We start from the raw sequence: 24820 nt of genomic DNA, 5'->3' as shown, positions 1-24820 counted from the left end.
TTCTTGGGTTGCTGCCCCGACAGGCACCGATGACCTTCTGGCCACAGTTCCTGCTTGCCACCTCTGCAATGGAGGCTGTGAACATGGCCCACTCGGACTCCATGTCCCCAGCCTCCCCCGGGATGCGTGAGAAGTTCCTCCGGAAGTGAGAGTTGAAGACCTCGCGGACGGGGGCCTCTGCCAGACGTTCCCAGTTCACCCTCACGACACGTTTCGGTTTACCGGGTCTGTCCGGCAGCCTCCCAATCACCCCCTTCCAGGTTTCTCCATCGTTGCCCACGTGAGCGTTGAAGTCGCCCAGCAGAACTATGGAGTCTCCAGGCGGCACCCTTTCCAGGATGCTGGAAAGTGACTCCAAGAAGGCCGGATACTCTGAACTGCCATTTGGTGCATAAGCACAAACGACAGTCAGAGCTTTCCCCCCAGCAACACGTAGTCTCAAAGAGGTGACTCTCTCGTTCCCCGGGTGGAACTCCAACACAGTGGCACTCAGCCGGTGGCTTGTGAGTATCCCTAGACCCGCCCGGCGCCTCTCACCCTGAGCAACTCCGGAAAATAGGAGTTTGGTTCCGGAACCAGTGCTGTGCGTGGAGGTGAGCCCAACTATATCTCGTTGGTACCGCTCCGCCTCCCGCACTAGCTCCGGTTCCTTCCCCACCAGAGAGGTGACGTTCCAAATGTTGAAATGCTGCTGGCAGAAAAAGGTGTGAGCAGCGTCCTCAGAAGCGAGGGCACGTGGTGTCTCACGCGCCGGCTCCCATGGAGAACTCGTCTCGCTCGTCCGGCGGTGAGATTCCGCTGTGCTGACATTTTTGCGGCTGGCTGCTCTGAGCAGTGCAGCTCTGGAATGTGCACGCGCAGCGGAAAGATTCTCCGGAATCTCGACGGACAAGCATGCGGGAAAGGGGACGGAGAATCAGAACACTGCTGGTGTAAGGGGCGGGGAATTAGAACACTGCTGGTGTAAGGGGCAGGGAATCAAAACACTGCTGGTGTAAGGGGGCGGGGAATCAGAACACTGCTGGTGTAAGGGGGCGGGGAATCAGAACACTGCTGGTGTAAGGGGGCGGGGAATCAGAACACTGCTGGTGTAAGGGGGCTTTACACTACGAGGCCTACTCTTTACTGTCTCCCTCCTGTACTTTCAGGTTATTCAGACAGGAGACAAACAGGGAGGGTCACAGAAGGATAAGGGCTCACAGTGCCGAGAGAAACTATTTTTGTCTCAGTTCCTGTTTTCAAGTCTTTGATCATGGACATTTTCATAGACACATGCAGCTGCTACAAATGACTCATGACTAATGTGTCTTCTTGTTTTATAAAAAAACTGTTTCTTTATCTTGTTGTGTTTTGCTGTGTTTGTCCTCTTGGCAATCACTGTAAATGAGGATTTACTGGAGTGGATGGATGGATGATAGATAGATAGATAGATAAGTAGATAGATAGATAGATACTGTGGTGAGATAGGTAGATTGATTGATTGAATGCTACCATCGGCCAGGTTTCCAGGATGCATAAGATGGATATAAGAGTGTGGGGGTGAATTGTGTTCTTAAACGGGGGGGTCCCCTCTCTTTTGGGGTGCGCAGGTCATGTCCCTGCCCCACCGCAGACTGGTGTGCTGTTGTCAGCTGTATGAGGTGCCTGACCCCAGCCGACCCCAGAGAGGTGGAGTTCACCAGCGAGAGGTGTTCCTCTTCAACGACCTGCTGGTGGTGAGGATCCACAGCTGTAGTACATACTAATACACTGGAATACTGCAAGTACTGTTCACAATTACATAGTACTACTCATACTTTGAGCTAGTATAAACCAAAATACTGAAATTAGGGGGCGTTCTTGCTACTTAAGTTATACATTGTATGTAATTAGATATATAGTCCTAATTACTAATAATTATATTGTGACTTGAATATATATTGTATATTGTATAGTATATTATATTTTAGCCACAATAAGATCCGCACAGCCGTTGGGCCCTTGAGCAAGGCCCTTAACCCAGCATTGCTCCAGGGGAGGATTGTCTCCTGCTTATTCTAATCAACTGTACGTCGCTCTGGATAAGAGTGTCTGCCAGATGCCAATAATGTAATGTAATGTAATTGAAAAAATGTATTCATTAAATGTAGTGTCAATAGTCACCACCAGGTGAACACCTGAAAAAGGGTGTGGTCATCCAAACCAGAACTCATGACTCTGTTCAGCCATGTTTCTCCATGAAGGAGAACTCTTTTTTTTCCAAACCAAGTGACAATCCTTGAAAAATCCAAGTAAATAAAACAGCAATAATTAGAAATAATCATGCTTCAGTGTTTTCTTGAAAGCTTCCAACAAATTATACATATATAAATTTACTCTCCCTCTCTTGCACTCGCTCTCCCCCTGCCTTGCTCCCTCTCTGCAGGTTACAAAGATTTTCCAGAAGAAGAAGACTTCAGTGACATACAGTTTTAGGCAGTCTTTCCCCCTGGTGGAGATGCAGGTTCACATGTTCCAGAACTCATGTGAGAATCAGTCCATTGAGCCATAATTATCATTCCTTCCATCTCTCTCTCTCTCTCTACCCCCCTCTCTCTTCCTCTCTGGAATCCTCCTCAGTACCTTCCTCTTTTTGTAGAATGACTCTATCTGCGACTTCCCTTAGCAGTCAGTTTGACCTCTATCGGAAATGCTTAGGCCAAGGGATTCTGGGAAAGGTCAGAGCTCAGGAAAGTCATGGAAAAAGGTGACACTTATCACCAGACTTATCAACAGATGGAACTGTTTCTTATCAGGGCTATTTATGTGAACGGGTTACTTGGGCACACTAAATTTGGTTTCATGCAGGTGTGCGTGTGTGCGTGTGTGATTGCCCGGCCTTCTCCTGTAGAAATCCCTGACTGCGAAGGAAATATTCATTTCATGTTTGGTTGCTCCTATAAAATGTCTGAATGGCTTGTGTGATGACAACATAAATATTAATTGTTGTACACACCTTAGTACAGCGCTACACAACTCCACGTCCTGCGGGCCACAGTGTCTGCAGGTATTTGCTCCTACCAATGCGCTACACCAACTTATTTCACTAATTAGCTTATTATCTGAACCAAGCAGGTATATTAATTAGTGAAATTAGGTGGTTTAGCGCACGGTAGGAGCAAATACCTGCTGACACTGCTAGTAGAGTAGCGCTGCCTAAGTAAGTTGAATCCCCCTCTCATGCGAGTACCTGCGGGTGTTAATCCTGTGTCCTACCCCCCAAATACCTGCAGACACTGCGGGCCGCAGGACGTGGAGTAGAGTAGCGCTGCCTAAATACGTAGCGGCTGAATCCCCTCTCATGCGAGTGCACGCGGGTGTTAATCCTGTGTCCTGCCCCCCCCACGCACCACAGACTACCCCCACGGAATCCGTCTGACCTCGTCGATCCCGGGAGGGGAGAGGAAGGTTCTGATCGTATTCACGGCGCCCAGCCAGCAGGACCGCACGCGGTTCACCAGCGACCTGCGGGAGAGCATCGCCGAGGTGCAGGAGATGGAGAAGTACAGGGTGGAGTGTGAGTGTCGCCCCTTCATCTGTGTCTTTTACCTCACAGGAATAAAAACCGCTTAAAAGAGCAGACAGTGTTCGGCACTACTCAACCTGTTTTTCAGTGGGTTCCTGCCTGCAGGGTGAAGAAAAGGAAGATGTGAATTAGGGACAAGGAAGAGAATAAGAAAAGGAGAAGCGTGTTATAGCAAAATAATGAAAGTGAGAGTGAAGAGTAAAATGAGAGAACGCATGTAAATCATCAAAAGGAAATAATATATGTATATTATATGAATTGACCGAGGGACAGACAAGTGGCTGCATGATTGATTGAGCAAGTGATGTGAATATTTTAACAGGTATTTGAAAGTATGTATGGTTGTATAAACCTGTATTTCAGGGATTTCAGTGAGACCAAAATCTCTTTTTTAGGGAAGCCATGTCCTGAGACATTCATAAAGATGTTTTAATGTAAATATAACATCGAATAGGTTTACAATTTCTCATAAAGCATATTAATCACAATAACAAATAATTTAATTAAACTGCAATTTGACAAGTAAAATATTTTATAAACAAAATACTAAAAAAGTACTGTAACATATACAAACATGAAAAGTACTATAACAATTCAATAAAAATATAAAATAAAATAAACAATTTAAAAAAATGCCCCTGACAGGCTCCATCCTGGTGCAGGTGCTTATGGAAGTGCATATATTTAATCAGCCAATCATGTGGCAGCAAGTAAATGCGTGAGGTTCTGCAGTTTTTCAGACTAAAAATGATAGTTGGTTCCAGATAGGGTGTTTGAGTATCTCAGAAACAGCTGATTAGCTTGGATTTTCACGCACAACAGTCTCTTAGAGTTTGCAGAGAATGGTGCAAATAACAAAAACCATCCAGTGAGCAGCAGTTCTGTGGGCAGAAACGCCTTGTTAATGAGAGATGTCAGAGAGGAAGGGCCAGACTGGTCAAAGCTGACAGGGCGGTGATAGGAACATAAATAACCACACATTACAACAGTGGTATGTAGAAGAGTATCTCTGACACACAACGCTTCAAGCCTCTAATAGGCTACAGCAACAAAATAAGTCTTAATAAATACCTAGTGCTCAATGAGTGTATGTGTAAGATATGCAGTATTACAGCACGGAACAGCATCCACATTTCTGCCTCATTTTAACTCTAAGGTGTGATAGAAATGTTTGCGGCTGTGCTGAGTTCAGAAGAGGTTATTTTGCTTCTTACATATCAGTCAAACTGGTTTTATTGGCGTGTTCTCTCCCCCTCCTCATCCTCACTCCCGCCTGTGACCCGCAGCGGAGCTGGAGAAGCAGAAGGGCGTGATGCGGCCCAGCCTCCTGAGCGCAGGAGGGGTGGGTGGAGGAGTGAAGAACGAGGTGGTGAACGGCACTCTGGGAAGGCCCAGCCTGGACGACAGCTACTCTGGAGGAGAGGGTCTGAAGCGCACCGCACTCAGCTCCTCCCTGAGAGACCTCTCTGAGACAGGTGAGACACACACACACACTCACACACACTCACACACACTCACACTCTACACACTCACACACACACACACACTCACTCACACACACACACACACACACACTCACACACACACACACACTCACACACACACACACACACACACACACACTCACACACTCACACACACACACTCACTCACACACACACTCACACACTCACACATACACACACACTCACACACACACACACACACACACTCACACACTCACACAAATTCAAATTCAATGTGCTGTACAGAGCCAAAAGAACATAAATTGTCACTGTGTCAATAATTTTGCATCTAACTGCAGTTCTCCGAGCTCAGAAAAAAAAACACAAACAAGTAAACCTGAAGATTTCATGGATGACATGGCAAGAATGGTCCTCTTAACTGGAGCAGCTTCAGTGGAACTGAATCCAGCTGTATAAATAGTGTCTTCAATTTAAGCCTTTAAGCTGTTTAAGTTTTAAAGACGAGTGCTAGGGAAGTAAGTACATTAAGTTATGTAATGGATATTTATAATAATGACTTTTAATGCTGCTACAATACACTTTTGCTCTCAGATACAGATACATTTTGCTTGTGGTTGATCCTCCCTTGTTCACAAGGTTGAATATGTGGGTGAATTTGCAAGTTTCTATTAACAGCTGCTCAGTCAGTGCAAAGAGTAGATGCCCATAAATGTAAAAAGTGCCACGGGGATCATCTTCAGTGTTTACAGCCAAGACTAATATCCAGTGCATTAAGCTGTCAAATATTGATAAATTGATCTCCCCATTACAAATTTCCTAGTCTGGATCTCGCCATCCACATCCTGTGCCTCCTGCTGGCAAGGGAGAGTACTGCAGCCTAAATTAAGGAACAGTATTTCTATTGCATGGAGCTTAGTTATCGTACATTACATTTATTTGGCAGACGCTTTTATCCAAAGCGACATACAATAAGCGCACACCAGAGGTGATTGCAACATCTGCAGAACACGGGTTGGACAAGGTACAATTCTCATAAACTATCAGTTTTCCATAACTATGAACATCAAGTCTTGTTCACGCAGTAAGCTTAGGTTAAGTCAGTGAAGTTATGGCATGTCATGATTACAAGGGTTACCGAGCGACAACATCAGGATGAAGATACAGCATGAAAATGCTAGATGAAGGTACAAGTGCAACAATGTGCTAGAAGATCAAGATACAAGTGATCAAGATACATAAGTGATACTAGTCAGAGGGTAACCCAGCAGAGGAGTAGAGTTAGAGTTAGTCAAGGTAGAGTCTGAAGATATGTGTTTTCAGACCACAGCGGAAAACGGGCAGTGTCTGAGCGGTTCGTAGAGGAACGGGAAGGTCGTTCCACCACTGGGGAGCTAGGGTGGAGAAGCTCCGTGGTCAGGACAAGCGAGAACCATTGTGGTGAGGAGTGGTGTGGCTTTATTCAATACACACAGTGCGATTACCATAACTGTTGTTCTGAAGGAGTGCTTCAAATACACAGATACAGTGTAGATGATATTTACATTTCGACGTGTTTGGCTGTACACCTACATTCATCAGTTTTTTTCCTTAGCTGGGATAAGATAGAAGAATAAAGCACACAACCTAGACTTCAAAATTGGTCTCCTTGGTTACCTGCTTATTATCATGCAGCACATTGGAAGCTACTGATACACAGTGTGTCCTGTTTCCTTTGTGTCAAGTTCATGATTTTAGGCTGTTTGTTGAAGTGCTGCATATTGATTCTTTAATTTAGGTGTTGCTTTAATACAATACATTAAATATAGTTACTAAAAGTTGCTTTGCACTCGTACTTTGCATGACTATATTTATTGTGAAAAGGTTAAAATGATATGTTCACTAATAGGTTTATAATAATAATTTTAAAAAAACTTAAGAGTGAATGGAATCCTGTTTCTGTTATACAGTTATAATGTTCACATTACCCTTATTTTGAATGCCTAAATGGTATGTAGCAGCTTTCTTAAAATAAAAATTCCAAATATGCATATTCTTAATTCTCACATATTCAGAACATGGTATGCTTGTGAAAATGACTAAAGGGAAATGAGCAATGTTAAATGGCAGGGAAGGGTGCCACCTAGTGGTAGAGCTGTCTCATAGCAACAAATGCAATTTCATCATAGCATTGTTTCAATAATTGTGAAAGGAATGCCATGGCAACCAGCTGATGAATATCATTCTGATCCCTCTTGCAGTTGAAAACACAACAGTGTTTAATGATGAGTGTCAGACTCGTTAGATTAGTGGAGCAGATATAGTGGTATGATGGAAATTGCAGCTCATGCAGCAGGACAGAATGCGTGTGTGTGTATGCGTGCATGCATGTGTGAGTGTGTATGTATGTGTATGTGTGCATGCATGTATATGTATGTGTGCATGCACGTGTGTATGTGTGCATGCATGTGTGTATGTGTGTATGCATACATGTGTGTGCACGTGTATGTATATGTGTGTATGTGTGTATGCATGCATGTGTTTATATGTGTATGCGTGCATGCATGTATGAGTATATATGTGTGTAGTATATGTGTGCATGCCTCTGTGTGTATGTGAGTATGCGTGCATGCATGTGTGAGTGTATGTGTGTATGTGTGTGTATGCAGGCATGCACATGTGTGTGTATGTGTTTGCGTGCATGCACATGTGTGTATGTGTGTGTGTATGCATGCATGCATGCATGAGTGTGTATGTGTATGCGTGCATGCACGTGTGAGTGTGTATGTGTATGCGTGCATGCACGTGTGTGTATGCGTGCATGCATGCATGTGTGAATGTGTATGTGTGCATGCATGTGTGTGTGTGTGTGTGTGCATGTGTATGCATGCATGCACGTGTGTGTGTGTGTGTGTGCATGTGTATGCGTGCACGCACATGTTTGTGTGAGTGTGTGTGTGTGTGTGTGTGTGAAGGTGAAAGCTGTGACCTTGATGGTGGCCCTGTATAATGGTTTTATCATTTCACAGCTCTAAAACAAGCTGTTGAATATTCCAGCACTACTCATAAGTTCAATAGTTAGGTTCATTCGTGAAAATAATCATAAATAAATAAAATGTGAATATATCGTAAATAAATAAAGTAATCTTTGTGATTGTGGAGCAGCTCAGCAGGGGTCTGTGGGGTCACATGACCTTGGCTTGATAACTTGTCGTCTCTGAGGGCCTGTCTTTCAGGCTATAATAGTGTTTCATGCATACAAGTTGATTAAAAGACTTCCCCTGAATTTGTCATGCTCTCTGGGTGGGCGAGGTTGATTGGTCTGATTTGTCCTCGGTCCTAACCTGGCTCTCCTCGATTGGGCACAGGGAAACGCGGTCGCAGAAACAGCGTTGGTTCCCTGGACAGTACCATGGAAGTAAGTTTGAGTGGGGGAGGTTATTTTCCCCCTCAGAAACATGTGTGGGTGTTACCCCCCTGCATGCCTCATTGCTGTCTTAAGCTGTGGAGTGACCCCGCATGTGTGTGTTCTCACCTGTGTGTTGGCATCACCTGGACGCTCACTCGGGTATGACGTCATGCCGTTTAACCAGGGTTAAAAAATAAATTAAAATTAAAGTCTGCGTCCTTGAACTCATTCTATAATTTTCAGTTAACGGTTGTGATTGTGACATCAGCATTAGAATGTTCATTTTAGAACGTTCTAATCGTACATTTCTGAACTTTAACACCTTAACTACTGTTGGACAGGGATAGCACATTTCATTGAGAACATGTTGCTTGTGTAAAATAGCTGGTTGGCAGTGGGTCAGGTACAGAGGAGACTTTTATTCAGCAACACAGAATAAATATCATAAAAAACCTTTAGAATTTAGAATAAAATAAGTAATAATAAAATGTATCCATATTTTTTTTATTTGTTTTTTACAATAAGGTCATTTTTTTTTACTTTCATTTCTCTTCAATAGAGGCTGAAACAGTTCAGCGTTTTTGTCTATTTCTTGTGTGTCTTGATGGAACTGAGAGATAACAGAAGAAGGGTGTTTCGTCCTGATAAAGCAGAGCGAAGCAGAAGTGAGAATGAGAACCTGTCACAGCGCACACGCGGGACCTCAGACAGCGGAACTGAGAGGCTCACGGCCCGGCTTTATTAAGAGCTTTCTGAAAGTATCTCCCCCTAGAGACAGCAAGTTTCCTGGCAGTAACAGAGCCCTGTGGGTGGGGTAATGACCCCCCCTGCCCTTTTCCCACCAGCTGCTGGTGTCAGTTGTGTGCCAAGCATCAGGTTTAAAATGTGCCAGTTTATAACTGGTGCTGTGCATGAAGCCAGTGTCCCCGAATGTTACTGGCTTCCTGTGTGCATCCCAGTTCTATGTCGGTCTCAGTGACCACCAGAGGCAGTGAAGCAACTGGATTATTATCTGTCTTGTTTATGTGCAGGTGGAGAAACATATACCAACAAAGTCTCAGTATGACACAGGGTAACGTGGGCTGCATGGCTCCTTTCACCCCGCCTTCTGCTTCTTCCATCTTCACGTGATTTTTGCAGATTTATACGGACAAGGGCTGCAATTAGACGGTATCATCTGAATTCAATGTTGCTGGAAGCCTTGTGACCTACACCTCAGGACTTGGTCCACCCTCAGAACATAGTCTACTCTCAGAACATGGTCTACTCTCAGAACATGGTCTACTCTCAGAACATGGTCCACCCTCAGGACATAGTCCACCGTCAGGACTTGGTCCACCCTCAGGACTTGGTCCACCCTCACGATATAGTTCACCGTCAGGACTTGGTTCCCCCTCAGGACTTGGTCCACCCTCAGAACATAGTCCACCGTCAGGACTTGGTTTCCCCTGAGGAGAACCTGTTATCATCTAATGCAACCAATTTTCTGATGAAGGCTGAGAGTCAAACCTCTAAGGCTGACTCTCATGGCACAACACGGGGCTCGAGTGATGGTTCATAAAGCAGCTCAGCTAACCTGAAAGCCGTAATGCACGAGGCTGTAGCACACTTGGCTGGATGAGACCCCCTCCCAAGTGGCACACAAACCCAGGAAGGGCTTCACAGGGGCTGGGGAAAATCCCAGAAGCCATACCCACCTGCATAGTGACAGCAGAACTTTCGCTGCAATGCAGGACGCGGAGAAATGTGGGTTAAGCCACATTCCTGCCATTCAACTGTGTCTTCTCAGGTGCCTTCACTGGATGGATCCTTGAAGCCTGATGCTTGCTGTCCTTGAGGCTAGTGTCAAAATACAGATGATCTCATGTTTCCTGCCCATGACACCGCTGCCTGCATGGATCCCATTGGAAGGTTTCGCTCCCACTTGATGCTAGCTCTGTCCCAGACGCTGCACTCTAGTGTAGAGGCTTCTGCTCAGAGCCTTAGTGATACCTCACGACAGGCCTTTGCCTTCACATCTAGAGAGCTTGGTAGGCTCATGTCCGCACTCATACAGACCCACCCCCAGGTCTGGCTGGCACAGGCCCCCCTGTCTGAAGGGTCAGGACAGACCCTATGCAGCCCGGCAACAGTTCAACAGTGCAGTAATGCCTTCCCATGCTCGGCCTAGGCCTACAGGCATCTGGCCGCCTTGCAGCCTTCCCCCCCACCTGCTCACCGCAGTGGGCTCTATGGGCCTCCACGCCCTGTAGGACGTGCTGACCAGTGCCATCGTTCCACACGACGGACTGCCTTCCAGTCTCCACAGCTCCCTGCACCAGGTCATCTACCCGCCCGGGGCAGCAAAAGGTCATTTGAAGAGGCCCTGAAGGCCTTGGGCCAGCCGTCTGACATTCCTCCCAGCAGCACCTCAGATACTGGGAAGCTCACATTTCAGACCCCTGGGTAATGACTACACCATCCAGGGGATACAAACTCCAGGGTCAGACAGAGTCAGGGACCCCGTGAAAACTTTGACACTCACCCAGGATATGTCCTCCTTCCTTGGGACGGGGCAGTCGAAAGAGTATGTCATTCAACGCAGCACTTTGGATTCTGTTCCACCTACTCCCTGGTGCCAAAAAGGGATGATGGGTTTTGCCCAATCCTGGATTTCAGTAGATGTTCTTATGGCTATTTCAGAAATTGTATGGTTTTAATGGACACATATTTTTACATTCCAGAGGTGAGAGAGTACTGGCCATTCCAACTTTTTTGCCTTTCAGGGCCTTGCCTATCAATTTGGGCTCTCCCAAGCTCCCTGTGTGTTCACCAGGTGCATGGGGAGCAGCTCTGTCCTCAGTACAGTCGCAAGGGCAGGTCATTTTACATCTAGATGATTGGCTAGTTTACCTCCTCATGGGACTGCACAATAGAAGACACAATCCTTTTGTTGTCCTGTGGGAGAAAACTGGGCCTCACAGTCTCACTCTTGTGCAGTCAGAAAGTAGCATTCATCTGCATTCATCTGGATTCCAGCAGGATGAAGGCCACCCCTTCTCCTCTGTGGGTAAAGGACTTCTCAGATTTCTCTCTCGTTTTTGAAGGGAGACAAATAATTAACCGTCAGCACATATCTCAGATTAATGGGCATGCTAGCTGCAGCCTCACCTCTCGTCCCTCTGGGTGTCCTGGCGATGCACCGTCTCCCAAGTTTGGATCAAGAGTCTCAACGTGGACCCCAAGCGGCACTGGCACACGTGGGTCAAGGTGACTCTGCAAAGTCTCCTTGCCGTACGTCCGTTGTGATGGAGATTATTTTTAACCGCGGGAGTCCCCCTGGGCCTGATCCCCTTGAGATGGGAGGTAGTGACGACAGACGCCTCCATCACAGGGCGGTCAGAGGACTATGGTCCCCCCAGCAGAAGCCTGTCTAGCCCTCAAACACGTTCTGCCCTTTCTGAAGAACAAGCATGTGTTTGAACAGCCAGGCAACGCATCCACAGTGTTCCATATCAACCATCAGCGAGGCACCAGGTCACCCAATCCTTACAGCTGGCACGACAGATTCTAGAGCGGGCCTTCCCTCACCTTGCCTCTCTTTGACCCATGCACCTCCCTGGTGTACAGAACCAGGTAGCGAACATCCTTTCATGCAGGGAACCCCTCTCTGGGGAATGGAGACTCCACCACTATGTGGTAAAAATAATGTGGCTGCCATATACCAGAGCAGAGGTGAGGTGGACCTTTTCGACTCAAAATCAGAGAGTCACTACCACCTCTTTCTTCTTTTCTTTAAAACTTGCAAAACTACACTATGTTTGTCTGAGCAGCCAAAGGCATAACACGAATGAAGTGGATAATCACTTATGCGCAATTAGTGCACTCAGATGCTACATCGATACAACTTCTGGCCTACGTAAGGCTGTCCAGCTCTTCCACTGCTAGGATGGGCACAGAAAGGTCCTTGCACTCTCAAAACAGAGACTTTCCCTCTGGATAGTGGACGTAATCTCTCAAGTATATAAGAGCCAAGGTTGCCCCTCGCCCTGAGGAGTGAAAGGTCATTCCACAAGGAGTGTTTCCACATCATGGGCCATCTTCAAAGTTGAGTGACATATGTGCTGTGGGCACCTGGTCATCACCATGCATGTTCTCCAGATACTACAGGGTCAACATTGCTGCTCCACTTGCTGTAGTCTTGATGGCCTTATCTACTGGCTACTGAAGGTGTGAGCCCTTTCCTTGTTACCTTGCTGGTATGAGCCATCCAGTTGTTTCACTGCCTCTGGTGGATCGTAGGAATGAAATAGAACTTCTAGAATAGAAGTCTTTTATTGGGGCAAGTTATGCAATCCACGTTACCCCACATCACACATATGTTTCTCGATCTGTGCGAATGAGAGACAGATAATAATCCAGTTCCGTCGTTGGTCATTCAAAATTCCTAGATTCATTGTTACATCCAAACGTTTTATTTGTCTCGTGTGTACCCCTGTTTTTAACAGTTTCCTGCGTGCACGCCAATTCGTTTACGCCTGTTGTGCTCATGCTCATTGTGACTTCAGCCTGCGATTAAGGGGCCTGCGTGTTGCTTGCGATGTTGTGTGTGCATTTCAGACCAGGGTCAAATACATAATTGTTTTGGATTCAAATACTTTTCCACACTTTATTGAGCTTGTCTGGTGTATTGCAACCGATGAAATACAAAAAAATCGTAAACCCCTTCTTGGTTGGCTGAGTTACCCCTGGCAGGATCAATCGAGTACAGAAAAGTATTTGAATGAAAAACAATTACATATTTGGTCGAGGTTTGGTGTGTTTTGTGTGTTTTGGATTTTTTTTCCATCGGACATGATCTGTGAAGTTGTGCATTGTGCGGGAGGGCGTGGCAGCCCGTGCTCAGCCTGACGGTTTCTCGCTCTTCTCCCTGCAGGGATCCGTCATTAACAGCCCGCAGACTCACCAGCGTCTCCCCATGGCAAGCGGCGTGCCTGGTTGCTATGGGCTCGAAGAGTTCCGGCCCCAACACCCCATCCTGAGCCCCGGAGTGGGGGTGGGGGGTGGGCCGGGGCAACAGCACAGTGCTGCTGGGACGGCGGGTGGGAGCGCGAGCGTCTCCAGCAGCACCAACCACGAGAGGGGTGTGGGCCCGGGTGTGGGCCCGGGTGTGGGGCCGGGGTCGGGGCCGGGGATGGGGCCGGGGTCGGGGTCGGGGCCGGGGATGGGGATGGGGATGGGGGCGGGGATGGGGAGTGGCTCCTTCCTGGGCTCCCTGTTTGGGAGCAAGCGCCCCAAAGTCCCTGGACCCATTATCCCCCCGGGACCACTCTACCCCGCCCCCGTGCCACCCCCCACTACCGGGGGCCCGCCCCCACACTCCCCCTCCGAGGGAGGGGGGCACTCCAAGATCCAGGCCCTGCACGCCCAGTACTGCCACATGGGCGGTGGACAAGCCCCGCCCCCTTACCACCATCACCACCGCTACCACGTGCAGACCATCCCCCCGCCCGCGCCCGGCCACGCCCACCACCACCACATCACGCACCGTGGCTCCCTGCCCCGGCGGCCACCGCACGCACACTGCCACGCCTCGCTGGCCCACACCCAGCATGCTTTGCAGGGTCGGTACGGCAACATGGCCGTGGGCTGCCCCCTGCCACCCCCCCTTTCTCCTCTCTCCCCCCACTCTCCAGCCCCCCAGTACGCCCTCTACCACGCCCCTCCCACACACTGCACCGCCAAGGGGGGCGGGGCTGGCGGGGGGGCGGGCCCTCCTGGCAAGCTGCCCCTGGGGCTGGCTCACTCCCACCCGGGCCACGCCCACAGCCCCTCCTCCGTCCATCAGCCTCACTTTGTCTTCGCCGTCCCGCCCCCGGGGTCTTCCGGCACTGCCCGCCACCTGCCCCCGGGCGCCCAGTATCTGCCCCAGTACCCTCCGCTCTCCTCCATCCCCCCTCCCCCCCCCCCACTCCCCTTTACCCCCCCCTTCCTCCCCCCATACCCCTCTTACGCCTCTCTCCCCACACCCCCCCCAGCACCCCGGGCAGCCTCAGCAGGGGCCGGGGTCTCAGGCGGGACAGGGGGGCGGGCCCGGGAGCACCGGTACAGTGGGCAGCTCCAAATCCAAGCCTATCAACCGGATCAGCACGGTAGTGTGAGAGGCTCGTGGGCCCGGGGGGCGGGACAGGGGTCTGTGGCCAGGTCCGGGAGGGAGGTGGGGCCAGGGCACGGGACCGTCGGCCGCAAGAAGCGCAGCCTGCTCAGGCTCTGCTACTTCCACCTTCGATTCCCACACATGTAGGGAGAGCAGGAGCACACACACTCATGCACACACACACTCGCACACTCAACGACATGCGCACACACACACCCACATACACACATACACACACTCACGCATACACACTTGCACATGCACACACACCGACGTAGACAGACACTCACACATACACACATACACATTCACACACACTCATACACACACATGGACACTCACCAACATACACACACACCCACATACACATACACACACCCATTCACACTCAGATACAAACACAATCACGCACACACACTTAGAAGCACTAGACCTCTCATACACACATGGGCATACACATGCTTGCAGGCACTCAGCGGAGCACAATGATGCACAATACCACACCCTCTATAGCTGTGTAGCTGGCTGGGGAGGTGTGTGATGAGTTTTGAAGTGACGGACACTAGCCTGTCGGACTGAGAAACAAAGACAAGATGGAAGATGGAAGGGCTTTCTAGAAACTGAAAGCATTGATAAAGGACTAAACAACTTCAGCTTGGATGGACCAAACCAACCACAAAGATAGTGTACTTCAGAACGTCTGTGAGGCGCGTGTGATAACGGCCCTGTTAGAGGTTCAGAGAATGGCGCGTGTGATAACTGCCCTGTTAGAGGTTCAGAGAATGGCGCGTGTGATAACTGCTCTGTTAGAGGTTCAGAGAATGGCGCGTGTGATAACTGCTCTGTTAGAGGTTCAGAGAATGGCGCGTGTGATAACGGCCCTGTTAGAGGTTCAGAAAGTGTACTTTTCTTTGGCACTGTTCATCAGCTCCTCATCACTGCCTTCTGTCACTCAGCTGATTTTTAGCTCCAGATTTCATGCACAGCCAAATTACACTCCTACGTGTTGGGTTTGAAACAAGGTAACTCAAAGTTGAATTTCCTAACTAAATAGTGAGAAAGAGCATAACTTCAGTCAATGCATGTTCTAAAACCAGCATAGCTTGGATGCTTGACAGAATGTGCTCTCTGTTGTGAGAATACTTTTTGTTTTATCTGGGGCATTGGACATGAAAGCTTGAAAGTCAATTCATTCATCTTGAACTTTTACAGTCAATTGCAAGTGTTTCTACTTCTCAAGCGCCAGGGAACATCAGCAGGGACCATAATGAACATGTCAAACTCGATGAAGGAAGTTAAACTTTAACTTCAAAGTTAAGGACAGATGTTGACTACATGCAGGCCATATACAGTGCGATCTTCTGAAGGATCATTCCTGTCTGTGCCTGAATGATGCTCAATGTGTACATGGAAGGTTAAAGCAACACTGTAACATTTTGCAGCACACTGTAAAGTTTCACTGCACTCTGTAAGGTTATACAACACTGTACATTTTTGCAGTCCACCGTAAAGTTTTACAGCATACTGTAACATTTTGCAGCACATTCTGACATTTTGCAGCACACTGTAATGTTTCACTGCACTCTGTAAGGTTTTACAACACTAACGTTTTGCAGTCCACTGTAAAGTTTTGCAGTGCACTGTAAAGTGTTGCAGCACATTAAAGCTATTCGATTGTGTCAACCCTGTATGTTACTGTAGGTAATTGTACTGTGGGTTTGTCTTTCCTTTTTCATCACAATACAGCATGCCTAATTGCAGCTGCAAGCTCATGCAATGCTACAGCATTCACTGCTTCTACAGGCAGACTGCTGTTGAACCCGAGATGCTATAAACGTGCAGCGAGTGTGTGACAGGGAATACCCTGTGGACTGTAACCCCTCCCTTCCAGAGTGACACGCTGTAGCCATTTAGCCAATCACACGCCACTGGAACATGGCTCCCAGAAGGCTCATGGCAGGGGCTTCTAATTCAGCTGAGGGCAAACTGCATTTAACCCATATCCACTACCTGTCTTTCTCTCTATTTCTCTCTCCTCTCATCTCTCTCACCTTCTGTCTTTCATCCATTATGCACGTGATAGGTTCAGTAACAACGTTTGGATGTGGAGAGCGAGTGAGAAAGAGAGATAGAGAGTGTGTGTGTGTTTTTCCAAGGGACCAAGAGACAGGACAAGCAATATGAGGTTACACTTCTGTTGTGGTAGGATTGGTATGCTTGTGGTAGGCTTGACTTCAGCTGCAGTTTTAAGAGTCTTTACTTTATTACTACTAATAATTTTGGGAAACTTGAGTCTATTTTTGCTGGTATATCAGTGTTTTATGGATAATTCTAATGATGAAAATTAAGAGATATTACTTCTTTACGACTGCGGACCAGTGAAGAGCTACATTGCACTGGACCTGTTAGAGATGCTATTTGCATTACCCCTCACATTTGTAATAACCCTCTCATTTATAATGACCCTCCCATTTCTAATAACCCTCCCATTTCTGATAACCCTCCCATTTGTAATAACCCTCTCACTTCTAATAACCCTCTCATTTGTAAGAACCTTCTCATTTGTAATAGCCCTCTCATTTGTAATAACCCTTTTATTTGTATTAACCCTTTCAATTTTTATTGTAATTCAGAGCCTGAGGCTCACAATTTTTGGGTTATGACAAGGATTACAATTATTACTATAATTGTTATTATATTATTAATTGATGTAACTGTTCTTGATATTTATTCATTGTTTTTAGCAATGTTCTGTACCGTTAAGCACTTTTTATACTGTCCTTATTAAAGTAACAGGTGTGTGTGTGTGTGAGCACAGGCTGAACACAAAACTGTTCATTTTCAAGAGTTTATTTTCCATAAAAGAGGTATAGTGTTGCGTAACAGTTTTTGTGAGTTGTAATTGGCACAAATTTCCCTTAGATGGCAGCAGTGAGTCTCTGCACTGATGCATTGCACAGCTAGGTGAACTGCGCCCCTGATGTTCTACCCAAGTTATGACAGTTGTTCTCCAGTCCCGAGGCGATACGTGCACATGCACACATACACACCTGATTGCTAATTTATTATTTTATTTTTTTCATTTTGATTTGTGTTTTCGGTGGCGCCTCCACTGCGGTGGTGCCACCTCTTTACTTCAGTGCAGTTTTGTGGTTTTGCACACAATTGAGATGCTTGACAATTTTTGTGCCACCTTTTAAGCCCTCACTTTAGACCCGCCTTATGACCCGCCCCTCCACCCACACACGTCTGTCTCCGCCTCCATTTCACAACCCCCCACCCCATTGGCCGGCCACATCTTGAACCCGTGCCATGTGACTTGGCAGAATCCGTACCGCTGGGTGGAACTCGGCTCCTTGTAGACGGAACGGTAACATCACTCAGGCCTGTCTGGGGCAGCCAAGGGTGCACTCCCTCCCTCCAAATCTCCTTTACTTTCACTGGGAAAGGAGGAGGGGGAGGAAAGGGTGAGAGGAGGGAGAAGGAAGGGGGTGATTGAGGGCGAGCTTCAGGGTGTGTGCACGGCTGTTTCCTCACTGGGTGCTGTTCCCTCTGTGTTCCCCCACCTGCATGAGTATCTGCACTTATTGAATGAAGCATATAGACCTGAATGTACATATTATATAAAATACAAATGCTCAATATTGACTATGGAATGGACTGTACCACGTCTCTGTAATTCAGGTGTGTGAGTGTGTGTGTGTGTGTGTGTGTGGGGGGGGGGGGTGGTGGTACTCAGCCAAATTAATATTTCATTGTTTTTATTTGGGATTGGTGGGGGGGGGGGGTTATGGGGTCAGTGAATGAATTTTAATTGTACAATTGTGTGCGTGCGTGTGTGTGTGTGTGTTTCAGAGCAGTTATTAATATAATTGTAAAGATATCAGAAATATAAGGAATTTTATTTGTGTACAGACAAGTTTCAATTGAACAAATACAGATAAATGAAATGTGAATATTTATTGCTTCAGATATTATAAAAATGTCCTTGCAGTGATAAAGACTGGCCTGCTTATTCTTTTATTGGGTTGCTTACTAATTTTAATGAACTGGACTGCATGCCTTCTGTCTACTGTTGAATTAATTAAATGCTTCATCTGAACTGTTCCCAATATTCAGCATACACTGCAGTGGCTCTATAACACATCATATACGTACATATTGTGTGTCTGTGTGGCTACAGTACAAATAATTGCAATATAAATATTTATACATGAATATTTAATCATTACTGTGATGTCAGTATTATTGTGTTTACCAGACACTTTTATCCAAAGCGACGTACAAAACAATGCATATCAAGGTCATACAACCAAACACGTCAGATTAGGTACTATTCATATATGATTGGTTGTAAGGCCATGAACATACTGTATGTCCAGTACACCAAGTCTGTAACTACCATACCAAGACAACACAGTTGCACATAGAAAATAAGAGAAGCCTTTTATTTCAGTGAGTCATTGGGAGTGACACCACTGCTAAGTCAGATGCGACAACTCGATTCTCCTATTCATAACAGCAGCTTTCATCGGCTTTAACTTCCCCTTTGCAATTAATCTTCAATGTTTGCCAAGCTTAGTGTTATAATTTGTGTTTAGGAAAACTTCTGCTCCCACAGATGGAACTGTGAAAGTGAAAGTCTACATTGATATCCATGATATTGACATCGGAGAAATTGTGTCCAGTCCACTCTCTGAAGTGTGTCTCTCTCAAGGACCCGTTCTGGGACGGCTGAGCCCGCTCAAGCAAGCCCACTACGTCCATATCATGAGCATATTGTATGTGTTTCAGTTTTACGCATTTATCTCTGTGCCCGAACCAAGAGGGGTTATCGCTGCTCATTGCTGGTGTTGAAATGTCACCAGCACTTTTATCCTGTTCTGTTCTGCCTCAGTTTGGACTCACCAATTGTGCTTCTGCAGCTGCCTCTATACCACCTGCACTCAACATACCAAGAACACTGTGGGTAACACATGCGCAGAAGCATATCCTCTAATACTGTCAACTACAAACCAGCAACTGCTACAGGAGAGAGCTAGCAGCAGGCAGAGCAGAGGTGTACCCCATTAGCCTAGTGTACCGCTGAGAGGAGAGCATTTAAGATTTGCTCAAGGGACACTGGCTAACTACTGCCCACATCACTTCTGGTGGTGTGAGACTACCTGTATCCCATTCAATGTCTAATACCTGGCATTGAAAAAAGCCAGTTTTCAAAGAAGCTTGACATTTGTCCTACGCATGTGCAGAGTGGCTCTCCCAAGCGGTTGTCTTGGAAACAGACGTGGTATTTGTTCTTACATAATACTGTACTGTAGAAGGGAAGGATTGGTGATAAATTGGACTGCTGCCTGTAAGAACCCCTGTGATAAACAAGATTGTTTGATAATCAGAAACTGGCCCGGAAACAAGAAGTGAACAGGAAGTGGTCTGACTTCCTCCTTATCCTGCTAAACCCGGAGTTTAGATACGGCTGCTGCGGGTGTTTAAATATACGATCCTTGTGTTCTGTTGCTTTAGAATACTGCGGCCATGCTTTTCATTTAGAATACCGTGGCAGTTCCCGTGCAGGTACCAATCTCAGCCTCCAGGAAAAATAAACCAAAAACGTTTTTTCTTGTCACATAATTACAAATGCAAATAGCATTCCATGCAGTTACTGCTCTTATTTTTACTTAAATATTTGGCAATATAGCGCCATCTATGAGGACAACTTCTTGCTAAAGGGACAGTGCCCTGTCGATGTTTTATTTTTAATATAATTTCAGCCATATATTTTCAGAGACATTATGTGTGTGTGTGTGTGTGTGTGTGTGTGTGTGTATATGTATATATATATATATATATATATATATATATATATATATATATATATATATACACACACACACACACACATAATGTGGCTGAAATTATATGGTGGTCAGAAATTTTTTATTTTATTATTTTTTTTATTCAGAAGTTTTTTTTTCGGTACAGAAGTTTCTGACCACCTAACGGCTTTATCTTTCTCGGAGGAAAGATTCGAGGAAACTTTCTAAATATGGGCTAATTATAAGCTGCTCCTCCTCAGTCCACCAGCCGCCACTGGATTCCCCCCAGGTGACTATTTCCGATCTGTCAAGTGAAAAACCAACCAAATTTACCAAGACCCCACCATAAGATGCCTCAGTTTAAAAAACAATATATATTTTTTCCATTTGAAAAGTTTTATTTTGTTTTATTACATTTCAATCAAACCACAAAGTTATAAACATTAGCTGAATGCTGGTTACAAAAAATAAAGCATTTTGAATTACTGAATATCACACCTTTTTGATATACCATGACGAAAAATACTTCCAAGTTCGTAGGGTATGTAAACACTGCGTCATTCCTGTGACATCAACACGCAAGGAGCTTGAGAAGACCAATCGACCATCAGACCACTAAGCTGAGTGTCGAACTGCTGGTGCTTCTTCCATGCGAAAAAAAAAGCGTCCGCGTTTCGGAGAAATATTATTCCGCGTCACGTACCACTATCTATCCGCAATACCTATATCGCATAAACTCATTAAGATAATTGAAATGTTGTAAGCAAGTGCATTTTTCAACATTAATATCCACGTACTACTTTTGTCACCAATGACAGTCGCCGTTTTTGCCATGTGTTTTAACTTTGCGGACAAAGCAGGGGAAGAGTATAGAACTAGTTCGTGTTACAGAGTGGAAGGATGAACCGGTGATGGGTAGGGGCTGTGTTGAGGCAGTGATGAGGCTAAGATGGCGGCTAGTCCAGGCAGGCGGAGCGGAGGCTAGCAGATTAAGCGACAGTTTCAACCGTTGAGGATTTGACTCGTGCTAAGACGCTTCTGCAGTAACGAACTGTTTAACGGAGGATTTCAAGTTTTGGATGCGAAGGGACCGGATATTTGCAGGTACAGCCGCTACAATGGCAGAGACGAGAACCGGATGATTCCCTAAGACAACGGGACCTAAACAACAACAGAGGGGGACGATAGCGACATCAACCTGAGGGAGGAAAATCGGGCTAACATTAGCTAGTGTGTGTGGTCCACTGGTATGATATCAGAGGAAAACTCATTCAGTGGAGAATAATGATTAAAAATGGTTAAGATTGGTAAAGACCACAGCTAGTTGAGCCACAGGGACCGGTGTGCTTGGGATGGGTTGTAAAAAGAGGAGGCCGCAGAGCAGACGGCAGCCGCCCGGAGAGTGACCTAGTCCCGAACAATAGACACTGTTATGAGCCTAGACTGCAGCGGCCCTCGCGTTATTTCACATTAACCAGGTAGCTATGGGCTGACTAGCCAACCAATTAGTGTTGGACTATAATAGGATAATGTTACATCCTGTAACACGACTGTTGGCTAATGTTTGAATTAAACTAGGCTAATAATGTTAGCTATGACAATTCGAGTTGCTTGCTTGGATAATGTTGGCCACCGTTTTTTAACTTGCCGAACCAACATTGGTTGAGTAACATTAACTTGGTGGTAGCTAGCTAGTCAGCTACAATAACGTTCGTTATTCGGTCTGTTTGAAGTGAATTTATTTAAAATTAGCGTTCTTTATTTTAAAATCTCTCTTGTTCGATAACGTTCAATCGTTTGTTTTGATTTTTTGTCCAGTCAAAGCCGCTCATCTACCTTAGGCCTAATATAAGATATCAGTTAACAAGCGTGATAAATGACCCAGGAGCAGTTTCCAGCATAGCATTGAGATTTGTGTTTGACGGATGTAACGTTAAGTAAAGGGTGGATGACTTTATTAACGTTAATGTGCATCTTAGTACTAAAGTTATCCCATCCAGAATCTGCTAGCTAGCTACTTACCAGCGAGCCACTTATTGTCGTAGCTGGTATCATTAGACAACAATGACGTGTCTCCGGTGTAAGTCAACTATTGCTAGCTTTAGCTAGCTAACCATCTTATTTTAATTAAGTTATTATTATTTTCCGGGCGGACTGTTCATTTGGACATTTTCGCTAATCTTCCTGGCTCGCTAATGTTAACTGTCTAACGTTATAATCAGTCCTGGTTTTCCGGGTGGATTACACAAATATTTTCTAGCTATTAGCTAACTTAGCTATGATGTATTGAGCAACGTTAACGTTACCAAACAATTTGCTGTCCATCTCTCGCTACCTGGTGCGATGTCGCATTCCGTGGGACTAGATTAGCCTACCCAGATATCAGATGGCTAAATAACTTATGGTCTCTTGAGCAACGTTAACGTTACCAAATAAACTGTTGTCCGACTCTTACTATCTGGTGCGGTATCGGATTCCGTGGGACTGGATTAGCCTACCCAAAGCATCTAAAGTCTGCGGTTTGACAAATGTAAGCCTTTAATGTCGTGGCAATATTTAACACAACTAAGCCTACATGCTAACGGCTAACGTTATATGCAAAACAATAACATACGGACGTAACCAGCCTAACGTCTAATAACTGTCATCCGGAGTTAGTGTAAATTAACGTTAGGTTATTCTGATTTGGCGAGTGTTGGGCAGCGAAGTGTGAACGGGAGTCACGGAGTCTATAGCTAGCCAACGTTGGCCTAGTTGTAAGTGAACATTGTAGCAAAATTGCCCCCAGTTCAATTACTAATGGCCGAAACCTCGCTGCCTGTTTGATGGCTAACGTTAGCAAACTAGATGATCTCTCAACACTTCTTTAATAATATATTCGGGTGGCTTGAAATCGGAGTTAATCACGTTAGACCAGAAGCCAACGAACTCGTGAAAACACTTGGCTTTTTATTTTTTTCTCTTTTTTTTTTTTTTTTTTTTTTCTAGGGCTAGATGTCGAGCAGCCATTTTTCCGAAGGTGTCTCCTAGCGCGCTGCGTTACTAACATTAAATGATGACATCGATGTGCTTTTCTAACGGATTATAAACGTAGATGCCCGAGTCTTGTGCACAAAGACTGTCTACACGAACAGCCTGCATGGTCAGGGTACCTCAAACAGCTTTGTCCCTACACCAGCAGTGCACTATTGAAATCGGGGGAGGGAGGGGATGGCAACTGGGCGAGTCACGTATTCCTCCAGTCCGCGACCCCATACCACCGGAGTCCAACTGGGGGTGCTAATGAGTCTTGGTCGAAGTGTAACGTTTGACGGGGCAGGAGGTTACACCTGACAGTTTTATCTCGCCATTGTAGAAGTTGCAGAAGAGGGATATTCGATTATCACTTGGGAAGCGAAACGAGCTGATGGTTGATGCATTACAGGGTCTGAATCGGCAGTGGTTGTCTGTTAGTGGGAGAAGGTCAAATAGGCAAATACGGAAAAATTGTATGACAAATATGGAAACGAAGTGTGTATTAACTCTCATTGCAGCCATTCATTAGAAATCTGTATTAATATGTATATATCTGTAACATGTCCTCTCCACAGACTTTTTTGCGTATACTTTCTGAATGAAGTTAAACAGCAATACATTTCATTGACATTGAATACTATGTGACACATACATATTGAATGTAAAACGACAAGTCACTTGAGTTTCCCATGGGCATCACATTTATATGTAATAATTACGCTGCAATTTTCTTCATTTTGTCATTTTCACTGGTGAAGCCCCAGATGCTGTTCTCAGGATGGAATGCATGAACTGGTTCAGTGCCCAGAGATAGTGGTAGAAAGGCTAGGGAGAGTGAACCCTCTTTATAGTCTCCAATTCAGTTCACCCCCAATTTCTTCATTCCCATAGACGTGTTCATTGAACTTGTTGGTATTTAGCCAGCCCACAGATGAGAATCCCAGCAGGCTCAGTGCATTCTCTTTCCTTCGCTCAGAGAAATGGACGGGGAGGAGTTCACACCCCCCCCTGAGTGCCCGGTGTTCGAGCCTTCCTGGGAGGAGTTCGCCAATCCGCTGGGTTACATCGCCAAAATCCGTCCAATCGCCGAGAAGTCGGGCATCTGCAAGATCCGCCCTCCCGCGGTAAACACACCTTTACACGATGCGTTTCTCTCCTGTTTGTCCCCACATGGGGTATGTCTGTGTTGTGCGACCTCTGATGAACACGCTTGTTAAAAGGCCACTGAGGCAGGTCGGAGGCTCTGCGTCCGGGTCAGGCTGGGATTCACTGACAGTACATGCAGACCTGCGTGTCCGCAGTTCAATCCCCCGACTGCCAGACTGGAATCTGCTGTCGGCACTTTTAAAGAGGGTGTGTGCGTTACCAGTGTGGTGCTGCTGTTTAAGGTGTTGTCTCATGTTGAAGTGGCTGCATTTTTCTCACAAAAGTAAGTATGTGGTTCAGTGGCGAAAAAATGCT

At 46.1% G+C, this 24820-nt stretch overlaps 2 protein-coding genes across 5 annotated transcripts in view; both read left to right on the top strand.

The window, feature by feature from the left end:
- The window catches only part of iqsec2b (IQ motif and Sec7 domain ArfGEF 2b), a 93118-nt gene extending 78583 nt beyond the window's left edge, over positions 1 to 14535 (top strand). Inside the window, 7 exon segments of the mRNA XM_061219349.1 lie at positions 1590 to 1715; positions 2405 to 2504; positions 3374 to 3535; positions 4831 to 5019; positions 8355 to 8404; positions 13311 to 14333; positions 14335 to 14535. Coding sequence (XP_061075333.1) covers positions 1590 to 1715; positions 2405 to 2504; positions 3374 to 3535; positions 4831 to 5019; positions 8355 to 8404; positions 13311 to 14333; positions 14335 to 14535 — 1851 coding nt within the window.
- Positions 14536 to 21213: 6678 nt separating this feature from the next.
- kdm5c (lysine demethylase 5C) overlaps positions 21214 to 24820 on the top strand; it is a 31105-nt gene continuing 27498 nt past the window's right edge. For 2 of the 4 annotated variants that reach the window (XM_061218906.1, XM_061218904.1), the window contains exons 1-2: positions 21214 to 21448; positions 24336 to 24483. In XM_061218906.1, coding sequence (XP_061074890.1) covers positions 24340 to 24483 — 144 coding nt within the window. In that variant the 5' untranslated portion in view covers positions 21214 to 21448; positions 24336 to 24339. The remainder of the gene's footprint in view (positions 21449 to 24335; positions 24484 to 24820) is intronic. The other 2 variants (XM_061218907.1, XM_061218905.1) reach the window with 1 other exon arrangement.

Source organism: Conger conger, chromosome 14, assembly GCF_963514075.1.
Source record: "Conger conger chromosome 14, fConCon1.1, whole genome shotgun sequence".
Lineage (NCBI taxonomy): Eukaryota > Metazoa > Chordata > Actinopteri > Anguilliformes > Congridae > Conger > Conger conger.
This window is presented reverse-complemented; position numbering and strand designations above follow the sequence as displayed.